Here is a 17,328-nt window from a genome sequence, read left to right on the forward strand (position 1 = left end):
TTTAAGTGTATGTGTACTTTCTGAATTTTAATTTTGTTTTCCCAGCTGGTCAGGGCTGCAGCTGTTTGATGTTCGTCATGTGTCCCAAGCTGGCGACAAGTTTATAGTTGATATAAACAAAGTTGAATGCACATGCAGGAAATGGGCTATCTCGGGCATTCCATGTTGTCATGCGTTGGCTGTTATGAAGTTTCTGAATTTAGATGTAGATGACTTCATCCCTGTTTGTTTTAGGAAGTCAACATATGAAGAAATGTACTCTTCCATTGTGTATCCAATTAATGGTCAGAATATGTCCCTTATAATGATGTGCTCCCTCCAAAAAAGAGAATATTGCCAGGGAGGCCCAAGAAGAAAAGAAGGTTGCAGGAATGGGAGTTAGTCAGGGACGAAACAAGAATGAGGAAGGGTGGTATACATAAAAGATGTGGCATTTGTAAGGAGTTGGGTCACAACAGAACTTCTTGCCAGAAATCAACCCAAGATGGTGAAGTCAACCCTGACCAAACACAACAAAGCAACCCAACAAATGAAGAAAACATACCATCATCAAATCAGCCTTAAGCAAGCAAGTTGTAACCAATTCTGATGTTTACTGGCACAATTGCAGCAGTCGTTTTTTGTACCTTGTAATGATGTAAAAAATTCTGATGTTGAACCTTTTGTGATTCATACCAGTTTGTTGTAATGTTATCTTTGCTTTTATGGAATCTTATCTTTGCTTTTATGGAATGATTCATACCAGTTTGCTGTAAGCTTTTGTTATTTAAGAAGTTTTGTCTTTAGCTTCCTGTGTTTGCAGTTTAAGAAGCTTTGTCTTTAGCTTCCTGATATTTAAGAAGCTTTGTCTTTTGTTACCTTTTGTGATTCATACCAGTTTGTGTTTAGCTTCTTGTAAGCAATTTTTCCATGGTTGCCCCCTTCTATCGAAAGCAAACTGCTTAACTTGGTTTGTTCCAACACAAGGAATAACTCAGGGTTAATGGGATGACCTGATGAGTCTAATTTAAAATGTCAGCAGCTCATAACTCAAAGCTCTCAGAAGTAGAACTGAAGCCAATAGTATCTCAGCAATGTATCTGTGGTCTGAACAGGATAAGTTTTCTTTAAGTTTAAAGCCTCCTCACACTCACCCTCGTACCAGTGAGATTGTCTTTGTGCTTCGGCTAAAGACTCGGTATATGGACTGGATTTTGTACACAGTATATCTAAAGACTCATCAATGTATCTCAGCAATGTATCTGTAATTTAGCAGTAATTTTGTACACAGTATATGGACTGGATTTATAACAACTCATCCATTTCATTCATTTCATTAATTTCATTACAACAGACCAAACCTACAACAAAGTTACAAGAAATCATCCCTTCCTCATCAACATTGAAACTAAAACTATTTGTATTACACATAAAACAGACACCAACAACATCAACACCTTCATCCACTTTTGAACAATGAAAACTGATTTTTGTAAATTCACTATCATTTTCCTAGTACTATCCATGTCTTCACTCTTCACCAGAGTTTCTTTGTTTCCTTCACTGTTGAAGAAGCTACCCCTTTCGTCACCACCAATATCATTGCACCATTTGAAGAAGTTGCAACCACTTTCTTCACCACCATTCTGTAAAGACAACATTCAACTTAATTAGGGAGTACCACCTTCTTCTCACAAACAGTACCACAACTTAATTAGGTTGAGTTGAATCTAACATACCTTATACTTGGAGCATCCCCAAAATTGCTTGCCCCGATTCTTCGTAGTTTTGGCAGTTCTCACCATACAACTTTGACCACAATAGCAGACCGGTGAAGACGTACCATTTTCCTTCCGCCTGGCACTGCAACTCGATGAATAACAAGAGTGCTCCTTCGACATTGTCTTCGAACAACAACAACCACAACCATTACACCCAGCCGCGTCGCAAAACTACAAGCTCGACCTCCTATCACACACTTTTAATTTAGGGATTTCACCTTCAAATACAAGGACGAGCCCTAATGATGACAAATTTATGAACACCGAAAACGGCGCCAAAAACTTGTTTAACCCTCAGCAAGTGTACCGAATCGTATCAAGTAATAAACATGGTAAGACCAAGTATCGTTTTCCCAAGAGACTCACGACACTAAACAGTTATGTGATTACTCAACTAATTAAGACTCTAAAGAACATATTTTTGGGATTTTGAATGCAAATGCAATAAAATAAACATGAATGCATGAATGCAATTTGATCAATTGAGGTTAAACACAAGAAAGAATGGATGAAGTTGATGATATTGTTGTTGGGGTTTAGATTTAACCTAATTCACTCTCATGCATATATGAATCCATCTTTCTTTTACATTAATGTTAATGCCACTTTCTAATTTGCCTTGCGAAGAAAGCCTATCCTTAATTACGAGTTCATACAATTCCTAGCATGCCTAATAATTAATTATGAAGCACAGAAGCTTAAAGGCAACCAATCTCATATCCCTATGTCTAGGCGATATTACCTTTGGGAGAAATTCCCCAGATCTAGATTTTACCGTTTGTGTCCATATCACTAAAATCAATAATCATGACATCGAATGAGTTAAACAATGCATGCTTTGAGCAAAGAGGAAAAACCCTAACAATTAATGAAAGAAAGCATGTATCTTATAAAAGATCTTGAAGAACAAATTCAATACATGAGAGTTTAAGAAGGTTACATCTTTCCCAACAACAATAAGGTTTAGCCCTCCATCGTCATGGAAGAACTAGATGAATAATGGAATGAAAGAATGGAAGAGATAGAAAAAACCGAGAAAGAGAAGCGGAGAGCTGTCACCATCCCCAAATCTACCCCCAAGGGGTGAAAAGTGTGTTTCTGTGCTTAAGCCATCAAAAGATACAAACCCTAGGACGTGCAAGTCCTTAAATAGGGCATAAAAATAACAGAAAACAAGTCCAAGCCCATAAAAACAAAAGAAAACCGGTCCAAGCCCACTTAGAATGGTGCTTAGCGGTATTTTACCGCTGAGCGGTAATAGCGCATGATCCATTTTGCCCCCAGCTGCTGCTTTTGCCCTTCAGTGGTGATTTTGGCACCTGAAAAGTGGCGCTCAACGGAATTTTACCGCTCAACGGAACTTTTTCTGTATTCTGGTTGACTTTTCAGCATTCTGGTTGACTGATTGACTTTTCTGGTTGACTAGTTGACTTTTCTGGTTGACTGGTTGACTTTTCTGCATTCCAATCATTCGGTACTTCAAATCTTCTTTCAAATCATTCCAAAAACCTACAAAATCAAGGAAATTTAGTGATAAAATCATAAAGCATATCCTCAGCTCTCTTATTCACAAAACTAAAACAAAATCATGAGTCCAAGCAAGCTTCTAAGCCAAAAAGGGTGCATTAAGTATCAAAATTACGTATAAAAATAACGGTTTTTGAACCGTTATCACCTAATTTCTCTAATTTCCCCAATTTCGCAGATTTCCCCAATTTTCCAGACACGAGCTACTTGACCCCAAAATAGGAAACATTGTTTTGGTTTAATGAGTATAATTATATTTTGCTTTTATTTAATTTGTCAATAATTTAAAAATGTTAAAAATACACCTATACAACTCAAACGGTGCCACCTGGATGTCTCAGCTTGTCACCTGTTAAAAAAGTTAACGTCGTTAATTGCATTTAACGAAAATGCTATCATTGAATCAAATTGACCAAATTAGGGACCCAATTCATCACTTTCAAAATTGGAGGACCCAATTGAAACGAACCCGCGAATATAGGGACCTCCGAACCTATTAAACCTATTTTTATTTCATCATCAAAAGTTATCTACACTAATGTCAACTATGCAATAATTGTATTAAATTCACTAATATGACGAGTAACCGAGTTACCTTAACACATTTTGATGTTGACAAGTCTGCGAATCAAATACACTTTATTGGTTGCAAATGGCTTCTCATACATATTTGACAATGTCTGCATCAAATTTGTGATTGTTTTCTCGTTCATGATGTTGAACACAACATTCTTGGCTAATATCAACTGGATCACACCAAGTGTTTGTTGATCTAACAACTCCCAATTTGACTGCTCCATGTTATTTGGCTTCTATCCTCTTAAGGGTAGATACAACTTCTTCTAATACAAGTAGTCTTCTATTTGCATCTTCTAGAATCCAAAGTCACTACCATTAAATTTCTCAATCTTCACCTTCATTTCTTTCATTGTCATTGCTCCTGCTGCTTTTGAAGAAAGCTCCCATGACTTATCTAAACTGAAATTCCCAAAAAAAAAATTAAACCTTTTTTATGTGAAAGATTAGACAAAGCTGCAACCATAGAGCATACTAAGAAATTGACTCTTGATACTAATTGTTAGGAACAAAACAAAAAGAGAGAAAAATAGAAATAAAGGATGGAAGAATTTAACGGGGTTCAATGTACAAATGGCTATATCCACGACTATACTAGGAAGTATATTTATTTTTGTGTCTTTCAAGTTTTACAAAGGGTTGCTTATATAGCTAAATAAAGAACAACATCTCACAGTATTAAACGATGTGAGACTAAATTAAGATCCACAATACTAATATTGTTATCTTCTTGTTCGCAACAAGAGATTGTCCTTTCCAAACTTGGAAATCACCATTATTGTTTTCACCTACTTGATCTTCCTAACACATGCTTCACAATAACCTAGAGTTTATAATGTCGTCATATCCATGTCGTAAGTAGTAAATTTCAAAGTTAAAAATGCATGGTGACATTTTTATAAATATTTCATTCCATTTGAAGTCAGATTTATTCACAACCGACATCAATTTGATTTTTAACATCGAGCTTAGGGCCAAAAGACGTTAAAAACCAAACTAATGTCTATTGAGGACCGACGTTAAAAACCAACTTAATGTCTATTGTGAGTAACTTTGACATTAATTTTTCTTTTCAAAATTCATAAATAGTGCCAGCATCCTCATCTTTCTATTTAACGTTTGCACAAAACATCCTTCCAAAGTGCAACGACAACATTAAACTCATAGGAACAAGTTCTCCAACCCTTTTCACTTCATCTTGACATTGTAGTGCTCATTTGGGCCAAAACTTTCATTTTCTCTGATTACATTTCTCATTAAGCTTGGTTTTTTCATTTAGTAGTTATTATTATGTACCCTAAAGGTTGTGTTTTTACGATTTTGGATTAACCTTGAGTTTTGTAAACTTCAAATTGTCATAACTTTTGGTATGGACCACAAATGGAGATGCTCCAAAAAATGTAAGTTGTTGGAAATGGAGTGATAAAGGTTTTAATCATCGTTTAAGGTATTTTTTTTTAAATGTTTTAGAAATTTGAAAAATCCATAATTTAAGGCATGTTTATTTTAGTAGTATTTTTCTCATTTTTTCTATACTTTACAGTTTTATTTTAGATATCTATACTACTTTTAAAATTTTTATATTATATATTGATTTTTCATAATTTCAATAAAAAAAAATATTGACAAAAATAAAAAAAAAACAATTTGATATTTGTTGTTCTTGCCACATATTTGACATCTCCCATTACGACATCAAGATATTAAAAACCTAAAATAATATATGTCAAAAGTCTAAAATTATTTATACCAATTTCACCAAGATTTAAAGACTCGTATTAAATATAAGTTTGAAAATATGCTTTTTAAATATTACCTAGGGCTTAAAGATGGATTCTAAACATTTTATACAGATTAATATATAATAAGTTGATAATTTGATTTAGATGGAATGTTTGATTTGAAATAAAGTTTTAGTAGTGTTGTCTTTAGTTTAGTTAATAACTATTATTATATGTAATAGTTCATAAATTAGTTTAATACTTATATGATTAAATAGAATACAATCTTTTTTGGGTACATACGAACAAAAAACTTTTAAGATGTTATAAGGTTTTTTTAAAATTTCAACTAATTAAAAAAATATAATTATTTCAGAAGCACAATAAACAATATCATGCTATGCAGCAATACATATTTATTTGTAATTAAAAGATGTGACAATTAAACTAATCAATCAAGATGAAATAAACAACTATATTTGTTAAATAATTGGCTTGATTTAAAATTTTAAAAGTATAAATTCAATAGTTCAAACATCAAAATTAAGCATATAAAATCTCGAATTAACAAAACTTATTCTATAATAAAAATATTTATTTCATATTATGTATTCTATAATTTTATAGCTTTTATGGTGTGTAATCCTATAACTCTAAAATTATTACCCTTTATAATTCTATAATTTTAAAATTTGATATTATCCATTATTTTTCATCCATTTTATTATATTTACCCCTGCTGAAATAACAAATATATCCATGGTTATTTTGAATTGAAAAGCATATGTCAATCGCATTTTTCATAATTCGAACCATTTACTTATTCCATATTTTGGACACTTTAAACGACACCGCGTTTAGCGAGTAACTCTTTCCATCCCACTCACCTTAAACGACGCCCATCGCAGACAAACGGTGCCGGTTGCAGGTGCCACCGCCATTGCGCCAATCTCACACAAGAGTCGTATCCATCAGCCTAATCAAAACCGTTCATTTCTCTTTCTCCCCAAACTCTTTTTAGAATTACTGGTAAGATTCAATTCCCCTTTCGTTCCTTAGTCTACTTTGTGTGCCTGGTTTTGATGTAAGATGGAACCAGATAATTCTTTTGTAAACTTGAGGGTAGTCAAATATTGAATCCATTATAAGCTTATTCAGCCAATTGGCGAATTGACGGCACTGGAGACACCGATAACTTTTTGTTTTTGGTTTTCCAGTTGTGTAAAAAATTCATAAACTATTAAATTTATGATTGTAGTTGGTGATTGATTCCAATTCGGATTTGAAAACGCAGAGAGAATGAGCAATTCTATCATGGCCTTTGCTCTGCTATTATTCCTTTGGTTGATAGGCTATTCAAACGCCGAAGAAGATTTCGATGTTCGCAAGCACCTCTCCACTGTGTCTAGGTCTCTCTCATTTTTCGTTTGTAATTGATTCGACAAATTATATCTTCTTTTCGCCCATTTTTTGGGATTTTATTTTATTTTTACTTCCTAGAACTTTTTTATGACAATTTTTTATGCATGTGTTTGCTAACTTTATTAATTTGTTTGTCTTAATTTTCTTTGCAGATATGGTGCCGTGAAAGACATTGCTGACAATAACTTCGTTCCTTCTAAAATCCCGGAGGGATGTGTTCCGATCCATTTGAATCTTGTGGTAACTTTCCCGACAATTTGAAGTGTTTTGTTATTGATTATGAATGTGTTATGTCGTTATCCTGTTTGCGGCAGAAAGGTACAATGGTGTTGAACTGAGTCAAGAGTTAATATTTCTAGAATGTTTAGGTTTTGATTAAAATTTGATATTTTTTAACTATCTGGTTGACTGGTTGCACTTAACTTAATGGAAGAGGATGGTGATGCTACTTTATTTAGGCTAGGCATGGAACTCGTTCTCCCACGAAGAAAAGGATAAAGAAGTTAGATAATTTGTCTGCTCATCTGGAAGATCTTGTGAGGGATGCAAAAGAGCGAAATTTGCCTTTGGAGAGGGTTCCTTCCTGGCTGAATGGATGGAAATCTCCTTGGCAGGGAAGGCTTAGGGGTGGTGAATTAATTAGCAAAGGAGAGGAAGAATTATATGATCTTGGAATCAGGATTAGAGCCAAGTTTCCAAATTTGTTTGATGAAGAATACCATCCTGACGTATATCCTATTAAGGCATCTCAGGTGAGTTTATCTTCGATTTTGATATTTTAGTTTAGTTTTTGTTACCCAATTTATAACACTAGTAGTTTTTGGATTAGTAAAGACATGGTGATTAATCTGAAGCAAAAAGAGTATTTTTGCTTCAAGTTAATGACGGAGTTCTGATTTGATGCTGATTTATTGCAGTTCCAATGCATTATTAACTGCAATATAACATATGGACTTGCCTTTAGACATTTGGAAGCTACAAATTTATTTAACTCACATATCTCTTATCATGTAAACAGATTCCCCGAGCATCTGCCAGTGCTGTGGCATTTGGTATGGGGCTTTTCAGAGGCAATGGAAGTCTTGGACCTGGGCGTCATCGAGCCTTTGCTGTTACAAGTGAAAGCCGTGCTAGTGACATACTGCTGAGATTTCATGACTGCTGTCATAATTACAAGGTAAATTGTAGTCATGGTTGATTTTTATGCAGGACTCTTAATGCATTAGTTACAAGTGTTTTGACAAAATTCAATGTAATTGTAGAATTTATAGTTAGACAAATTCATATGTTTTAATGTTTATTTGAAAACATGCTTGTTAGCCATTATATAAAATCACTCAAGCTGAATGTCACCCTTTTTACGTTGTAATTACTGATGACCATGTTTCTGTGTCTGCTCATTTCATTGCCAAAGTTTCTTCTGCCTCGTTATCCCACTCTGAAGGAAATTAACATATTTTAAATGAATTTAAATTTCCAAATTTACCTCATGTTTAGTCCATTGTTGGTTGAATGTGAAAGTTGTTGTTGTGCTTTCAAGAGGCTATATGACGTAATTGATAGGCAGCTTGTAATTACTATTTGCCAAATATTTGAGCATGACTTTGTGGTTAAATGGATAATTTGGGATCTTCAATTTTCTTAAAGGTAGTGCTTATGCTTACTTTTGTAATTTTTTGTCTGTTGTGTAATTCTTCTTGGGTTATGGTGCAGGCTTATCGGAAAAACCAGGAACCTGCAGTTAGTAAACTTAAGGAACCCATTTTGGATGAGATTACATCTGCACTGATTGGACGCCATTACCTTAATTTTACCAGGGAGGATACATCTTCTCTCTGGTTTTTGTGTAAACAGGTTATTATAAATTTTAATCCCAGCTCCTTTTGTGCTTTACCAGTTTGAGTTTATAAATAATCATTTAACTGAGGTTTTGGAGATTGATAATTTTCTTTCTTTTTTATTGCTTAATCTGTCGTTATTTTGACAGGAGGCATCCTTGTTGGATATAACTAATCAAGCGTGTGGTCTGTTCATCCCTTCTGAGGTACTTTTATTTTGTAGTCATTATGCGATGCAATCTATGATCTAATCTTAGCGATCTCCTTTTTGAAGGTCTATAAATATTTAAATAGAGAATAAAAAATTATAAAGATGTCAGGAAACTATTTAACTTTGACCTTATGATATATGAAAAGCACGTTTCAGTCTTTTGATGTGATGTTTCTACAATATCTTATTGATTTATAATAAAACTGAAAATTCCATTCAAATAGCATCGTTTTTAACTGGCTGCAAAGAAGCAGAATTCAAAAAAGAGATAACTCCAGATAAGTTATTACTCATGCTAGGCCAATCATGTGATTACTGTTGAGTGGACAAACGAAAAATAGTTTATTATGTTAATATATGCTGGATGTTTATTGATATGCTAATTTCTGTGTGCATAGATTGAATTGCTTGAGTGGACAGATGATTTGGAGATGTTTATTCTGAAAGGTTATGGTAAATCACTAAACTATAGAATGGGAGTGCCATTACTTGAAGATGTTTTTCAATCCATGGAACAGGCTATCATAGCTAAAGAAGGTAGTTTAATTTTGTACTTCTTAAGTGTGTACTATATCTTTGTCTTCATGCCATATCCTGTTATTGAAACTCATAATATTTATGAATAGATTAACCTTTTCTGGTAAATCATATGTTAAAATTGTCTTCTCCACAAATACCTGAGGCAAAGACTCCATATGTCATAATGCGTGTGTGTACACACATATTCAGCCTTAGCTAACAACCATTGGCATTTTAGCTATGTTTTATAGTACTTTGATCAAACAAATATCTTTTTGAGCCAATAATTTATTTGAACATACTTTAGCTAAGGAAGTCATTATTTGTTTCTTGTAATTAAAGGGAAAAGATGCCTCTCATTCTAGAATAACTTTAAAATGTTTGCTGCCTTCCAAGAAAATAGGCAATATTAATTTTACATTACGTAATCTCCAGTAATAAATACTATGTAATTTGCATCTCATTGTTTCTGTTCATTTACATGTCTTGTGTATTAATAAACTGGGTCAAACTCTTTTCCCCGTGCTGATTATTTATGTTTGTATGCGTGCTCATTCAACGTTGTTATTGAAATTATAGGTAATAAAAAAATTGCAAGGGAGATTATTTTTACATTACAAACTATTGTTTCTCCTTTTGAAGCACGTCTCCTGAATATGTGAACTCTTGACTTATCCCCCCTTTCTTGATTGCTTCTATAGAAAAACATGCTTCTGGCAGCTTTGAAAAGGCAAGACTTCGGTTTGCGCATGCTGAAACCTTAGTTCCATTCTCATGTCTCCTTGGTTTATTTCTTGAAGGATCTGGTGAGACTTTTATACTCTTTGCTTGAAATATGTACATAGTTATAATTTTGTTGTTATTTCTTTACTTTTCATTACTAACTAGTAGTTAGCGTGCTTATACATATTCTCTTTTAACAAAGTGCAGAGATTAAAAAAATTCAGAAGGAACAACCTCTACAGCAGCCTCCAATGCCTCCACAGAAAAGAAAATGGCGGGGTAGCACTGTAGCCCCTTTTGCTGGTAACAACATGCTGGTCTTGTATAGTTGTTCTGCTCCAGATAAATCTATAAGCAAGCACTTTGTGCAGGTGTTACACAATGAACACCCCATTCCATTGCCAGTAAGCTTCTGTTATCTTAGTTTTACCAATGGTTATGGTCCGGGGGTTGCAATGTTTCAGTTATTGTCTAAAATCATATTGAGATATCATTTGTCAATAACTCGGTATGTGTCATCGTGTACAGGGTTGTGATGGCTCTGATCTCTGCCCATTTGAACTATTCAAGGTACTTTTATAGTCCCACTACTGAATATGAATATGATTAATCTGTTATATTGATTACGGCATGCTGTTTTATATTCTGCTATTCTTAATTTTGAGTTTTCCCCACAGGAAAAAATTGTTGCACCACATCAGAGGCATGACTACCATAAAGTCTGTAATCCAAAGCTAGAGCATGAGCCCTCGGGCAGCAAGTTTTTTCAGATATTTCAGTGGCTTTTCTCATCAGCGAAAGGTGATAACTACTCGAAAGATGAATTTTAGTTTGTATCTTAGGAAAGGAGCCTCAAATCTTACGTTCGGCTCCCTTGGTGGTATCATCGTTACTTATCTACTTTAAAATATGAGCGTCTATTCCTTCTAGCAGAGAATCAGTTTTACTTTGGTTATGCTGCCAGTAGATAATGCCTTTGTTTTTGTTTTTACTATCAGTTACTGTAATGCCTTTGCTATTTTTAAGCTTAGTGCTTGAGTAGCTTGAGCCCTCCCATGTTTACCTTCTAAGACCCAGAGAATTTGGAGGTGGAAAGTTTAGTTCTAAATGTGTTTTTTTTCTCCCTTGGTAGGTTTACTCTCAGTATTCTACTGATACCACAGATAGTGTAACTTGATGTAACTGATGCATTAGCCTCTCACGAACTCCACTTTGTTCTTTTTGAACAGTAGATTATGGAGCTGACCTCTGACTTCTGGCAATGCTCACATTTTCGTGTTTCTTGCTGCTGCTGTCGAATACGATTTAACGAATCAAATAAGCCAATACAGATATGAATTGTTTGCAATAATGTGAAAGGAGACTGATGTTGCAGAAAGTGGTTTTATGTGTTGCTGAGTTAGAGTTACCGTGTCATCGACTAGTTATATTTACTGTGTGAACTTTACGCATATTTTGACAAATGTCAACGTTACCTTTTTTCACCAAAAAAAAAATTCTCACCTTGATTTTAGCATTTAATTCTATGTATTATTATCAACAAAACAAACTTATACTGCTTATGAGTTTAAAAAAATTATATAAAATCTGATTTTTAAATATCTATTTTATAAGTTAATAACATTATAATAATAATCTATTATTGGATGACCCTTAATTAAAGTTATTAGCTAATCATATGATCCTTAAACAATGATACACTGAAGAATGTTAGATAAAGTTCATTAATCCTCAGCAAGACATTATATCAGAACATTCGATAAATTATGAATCAATAAAAAAATTTATCACGAAAATTATATTATGTCGATGTTTATAATTTATTAGATATAATTAGCATATTATGATATAAATTTCTTTTAAGCAAACGTACCAAATTCAATATTTTAGAGTTAACTTATATACAAATTCATTAGCGCGCATAACTCAATATTTTAAATTAATTTTCATCTTTTCTAATATTTTCTAATAATGTGAATTCGATTTTATCATAATGTTCCAAAATGGGGAAATTTATCCTGTAATCTCGTTGTAAAATTATAAGAATGGTGTTATAATTTTTTTTTTAATATGATTAAATTTGTGCTAACTTAGTATGACTTTAAAATGATGATGTCGTACTTTCTGACATTGATAAATTGAAGTTGTGGTGATGATTTTTGTGAAAAGTTAAGTTATCAAACTTGAGATGAACTTGATTAAGTTTAATTATTAATTAAAAGTAAAGTCATATTACCATTGTACTATAATGAATTGAAGTTGTATTATATTATGATGACTTCCGTTTTAATTCAATGAATTGAAAATTTATCAAGCTTTCATGACTTTAATTTTGTAATCATTAGCTAAAGTTGTTACGTTGTGACGATCTCAGTTTTGTAATAGAATAAAGTGAAATCGTGTTATGTTGTGATGACTTCTGTTAACTTCAATATTGTATCATTGCCATTGTGTTTCATGTTGTTTTATACTTCTTATCTTTTAGTTTTACATAATATAGATAAGAATAATTTTTTATTATGTAACTAAATTTATTGAATGATTTGATGTAAGAAACAAGAATTAAATAAATAAGTGATTAAAGTAGTTTCTGAGTTTGATAAATATTATTAATTGGGAGTAAAGATAAATGCATTGAAAATAAAGTAAACAAAGTGCATTCTATTATGACCTTCATTTCTACAATAGGAACATTTTGACTCATCCATTTCATTATGATTACAATTTGTATTTGGTCTTTCTTATTTCTTACAATGTATTTAGGGATCAAGTATTAAATTGGGTTTCATATAATTAGACCAATAATCTTCATTCTGTCTCACGCCTGAACGCCACCGCTGAGCGTTAGTTTAGTGCCACAGCCGTTGGGCGCTCTTTTGGGGCGTTGAGCGCCAGTTTCGTGGGCTTGGACCAATTTTCTGTTATTTTTATGTTCTATTTAAGGACTTGCACGTCTTAGGGATTATATCTTTTGATGGCTTGAGCACAGAAACACACTTTTCACCCCGTGCGGGTAGATTTGGGGATGTGACAGCTCTCCTCTTCTCTTTCTAGGGCTTTTCTATCTCTTTCATTCTTTCGTTCCATTGTTCATATAGTTTCTCCTTGACAATGGGGAACTAAACCTTATTTGTTGTTGGGAAACGATGTAATCCTTTGAAACTCTTATGTATTGAATTGATTTATATTATAAATGTTTTACTTCATTAATTGTTAGGGTTTTTCCTCTACGCTCTATGCATGCTTTGTTTAATTCATTCAATTGCATGATTATTGATTTTGTCGATATGGACACATATGGGAAAATCTAGAATTGGGAAAATTCTCCCAAAAGCAATATTACCTAGACATAGGGATAGCAGGGTTGGTTTCCTTTAAGCTTCTGTGCGAATGTAATGCATAATTAATTGTTGGGGATACAAGACATTGTGATCTAGTAATTAAGAGTAGACTTTCTTCACCGAGACATCGAGTTTAAGGTAAATTAGAAAGTGGCATTAACATTAATGAAGAGGATGGATTCTTATATGCATGAGAGTGATTAGGTGAAATCTAAACCCCAACAACATATTCATCTCATATTTTCAATATCATCCATTCACCCTTGTGTTTAGCCTCAATTGATCAAATTTGCATTCATGTTTATTTTTATTGCATTTGCATTCAAAAACCCCAAAAATTGTTCTTAAGTCTTAATTGGTTAAGCGATTACATAATTGTTTAGTGCCGTGAGTCTCTTGTGAAACGATACTTGGTCTTACCATTTATTATTACTTGATACAATTCGGTACACTTGCTGGAGTGTTAACAGAGGTACAACAAGTAAACTTATCCTCTACTCTCATGCTCATCAATCACATACTCAGGTACATCTCAACACTCACTCATGTTGCATTCTCAACCACAAGTCAATCCTGACCCTAAACATAACCACTAACCTCAATCTTTGATTTTCATCACGTTTCACAACTTCGCAAGCATGATCCACGTCCATTCTTCATCAAATTCGCCATTTTTCACCAAAATGCACTATGATAATCGATTATCACTTAACATAATTGATTATCTCAGTGAATTTTATCTAGAAACATCACGCAGGAAGGGATAATCGATTATCATCCCAGATAATTGATTCTTCCTAAAACCACATTAAAAACCAACGCGCAGATAATTGATTATAACTAATGATAATCGATTATTGCCGAATCGGAAGACATCTTGCACATGATTCAAACATTCAAACATACATACATCAACCCTATATCACGTGGAAACATACTTAACACATCATACAAACATCACATACCCATGTAAACATACTTAGACGCATATAATACATCACTTCAGTCATCTAAATCCAATCATTGACATGTTCACTAGTAGAAAAATCACATTTTATAACGTAAAAAAATGATCTATTATAACGTAGTTACTGAGGATATAGTTCTGGGCGTTATAATAAGTCTACACATTTTATAACGTAGCAGAAATTTACGTTATAATATCTTGAACATATTATAACGTATTTTCTGAAACCAGTTATAATATGCGCAATTTTCAGAATCAACATATTATATCGTACATTGTTTAGTACGTCATAATATATGTTTTCTTTTAAAAAAAAATTATTATAATTGACACCCAATATCAGGATTGTGGATGCAGATTTAAATGGAGTTCCTTTTTTATTTTCTTAATTATTTTCAAGCACTTTTTTGAAAATATTACGTATAAAAGTAACGTATTAAACTGTGGCATCCATGATAAGGCAAAAAGAAAAGTTACCATGTGAAATATGTTTTCGAGAGTTGAAAACAGATTCAAAATGCATCCAGTTGTTATTATTAACATGCTGCTACACCATTGGGGTTAATGTTGATAGAACTGAAATCACAAACATATTTACAAACACTCAGGCTTATTACTTAATCCAAATTAGCTTCAGTGCTCTTTAGAGATTTTCACCATCATCAACATCTAATAACCCCCTTGTATGAAAGCATTCAAATGCTCAAACTCTTGACGGTGCTCGCGCACCACAACATGAACCACATCTCCAATGGACACCATTCCAATCATCCCCTTCTCATCAATCACAGGAATGTGCCCGATTCTGTTATCTGTAAGAAAATGCAGAATAAGATCTCAAACATGATTTACAAGCTTGTGTAATCATAAACTTATATGATATCTTTCCCAATGAACAAAAATATATACATGTAGTAACAATGTGAATTTTGGTCTTGTTATAATAATATTCAATTACAAACTGTGATTATAATAATGACCATCTCAGAAGTAACAATGTGAATTTTGGTCTTGTTATAACAATGTGAATTTTGGTCTTGTTATAATAATATTCAATTACAATAATATATCTTTCTCATTATTTTCAATTTTAACATGTTCTTAATTTATGACTTGATCATTGCCTTTGGTAGATATATAGCAAAAGAATATACTGAATAAAATACTTACAAAATCTCCAATTCAGACAGTGATCCAATATCTCCAGAAAGCTGACCACCCAAACCAGTACTTGCCAGTGTTCTGAAATAAATAAAATTATTCAGTTCCTTTTAAACACCCATTCATCACTCACGCACCAGCTTTAAACCACTACTCTTAATATACTTTACATCACCACCTATCCAACCAAACACAAGGTTCTATGGTGAATTGAAAGTCACATCAATAATACAAGTCCATGGCAGTTCATATCAGAATTATACATAAGTTTAAATTCTGAAATGGATATAAGCACTAACTTACCTTCACACAAGTGTTTTCAGCTCATTAGGGTATGAAGAGGCCTTTCTAGACTAGCTAAGACACCTTAATATCATCCCTATGTCAACTATCCCTCCGAAAATTATATAATGTAGCAACTGAACTATAAAAATCATACCCTTTAACAACAAGACTAGAAAATATAAACATTATAATACTGAGAACTCTACTCTTCAAGAACCAATTATACCTCACAAACCAAGAAACTATTAAACACACAAATTTTTATGTTACAAAAAAACAGATAACAGCATACAAAATTTATAACAGAGAAAAAAAAAATTTTATATTACTCTCACACAAAATGTTTTCAGGATTCATGGTAATTGGCCACACAGCTGAGATATCTGCGAACCTCCCTTCGGAATCCACCAACGCTTGAACCATCAAGCACCCATTTTCACCCAAAAACGAGTCGTCAATTCTGAACCTAGCCAGCCCTAAAACCCTTAAACAATTGTGGAGAGAACTCAAGCTGAAACTCACCACAACCATGTCAAAACAGGTGCGGAGCTGGAAGAGGTGTCCCATGTTCTCGGCGAATGCCTTGCAGACGATAAAGAAGGTGTGGCAGGTCTCCGATGACGCGATACAGTGCTTGTGGTGGTGCCATCACCACTCCACACCCAAACATGCTCGACAACGACGACATCCTTCTCTCTCTTCTGCCTTCTCTTTTCTCTTCTATTGTTTCTCAAACACTCATCTCTCAAAACTCAGTTCAATTCTAGCGTTTGGCACAACTAAACGCAAAACCTTAAACCCTAGAATATGCAAAGGCACCTGTAAACTAAAGAACAAAAGCAAATAACACAATCGACGCGCCGAGAACATCAAAGAGAATGAAATGCATTGCATGAAACGAAAATGCAGACCAACAGAAACACGAAATCAAAGTACCTCGTCGCTGTGAAAAACCAATCTCTCAGGAAGAGAGGGTTTCAAAGGAGAAAGAAATAAAGAGAGGAAGAGATGCGCCAGTTTTGGTGGTAGAAAGGGCTGTCGGAGGCGAGGTTGGGAGGGAGAGGAGCGGGATCCGCCAGTTGAGGCTCCTGCGAGAGGACGGGAAAGTGGATATGGTTTTGACGAGGGAAGAGAGTTTGGAGAAGAGAATAGAACGCGTGCGGAAGAAGATCGCCATTTGCGAAGCCATCAGTGGACTGGAAGAAGATCGCCATTTGCGAAGCCATCAGTGGACTGGACTCTGAGAGAGAATTAGGGTTCCACGACACTGAGAAAGA

At 33.8% G+C, this 17,328-nt stretch overlaps 1 protein-coding gene and 1 long non-coding RNA gene across 8 annotated transcripts; one reads left to right on the top strand and one right to left on the bottom strand.

Annotated features, from left to right (window-relative positions):
- The first annotated feature begins 6,396 nt into the window (after positions 1 to 6,396).
- On the top strand, positions 6,397 to 11,642 carry LOC108343523 (uncharacterized). Of its 6 annotated transcripts, none has more exons than XM_052879192.1 (13): positions 6,397 to 6,613; positions 6,879 to 6,993; positions 7,159 to 7,246; positions 7,465 to 7,758; positions 8,025 to 8,183; positions 8,720 to 8,860; positions 8,994 to 9,050; positions 9,454 to 9,592; positions 10,276 to 10,380; positions 10,505 to 10,701; positions 10,826 to 10,867; positions 10,975 to 11,098; positions 11,430 to 11,642. In XM_052879192.1, the coding sequence occupies exons 2-13, from the start codon at positions 6,884 to 6,886 to the stop codon at positions 11,450 to 11,452; spliced, it is 1,479 nt and encodes a 492-aa protein (XP_052735152.1). In that variant the 5' UTR covers positions 6,397 to 6,613; positions 6,879 to 6,883; the 3' UTR covers positions 11,453 to 11,642. The 6 variants fall into 6 exon arrangements, with proteins under 6 accessions (XP_052735152.1, XP_017437348.1, XP_017437349.1 ...); XM_017581859.2 differs by having other exon boundaries at positions 6,398 to 6,613; positions 6,843 to 6,993; XM_017581860.2 differs by having other exon boundaries at positions 6,398 to 6,613; positions 6,843 to 6,993; positions 11,527 to 11,642.
- Positions 11,643 to 15,114: 3,472 nt separating this feature from the next.
- On the bottom strand, positions 15,115 to 17,328 carry LOC128197440 (uncharacterized). 2 transcript variants are annotated; one of them, XR_008250044.1, is made up of 3 exons: positions 16,988 to 17,328; positions 15,776 to 15,847; positions 15,115 to 15,417 (listed from the first exon to the last, which is right to left on the bottom strand). It is a non-coding gene; the product is annotated as an uncharacterized LOC128197440 (long non-coding RNA). The 2 variants fall into 2 exon arrangements; XR_008250045.1 differs by lacking the exon at positions 16,988 to 17,328 and adding an exon at positions 16,070 to 16,207.

The sequence above is a fragment of the Vigna angularis genome, chromosome 6 (genome assembly GCF_016808095.1).
Source record: "Vigna angularis cultivar LongXiaoDou No.4 chromosome 6, ASM1680809v1, whole genome shotgun sequence".
Taxonomy (NCBI): Eukaryota; Viridiplantae; Streptophyta; class Magnoliopsida; order Fabales; family Fabaceae; genus Vigna; species Vigna angularis.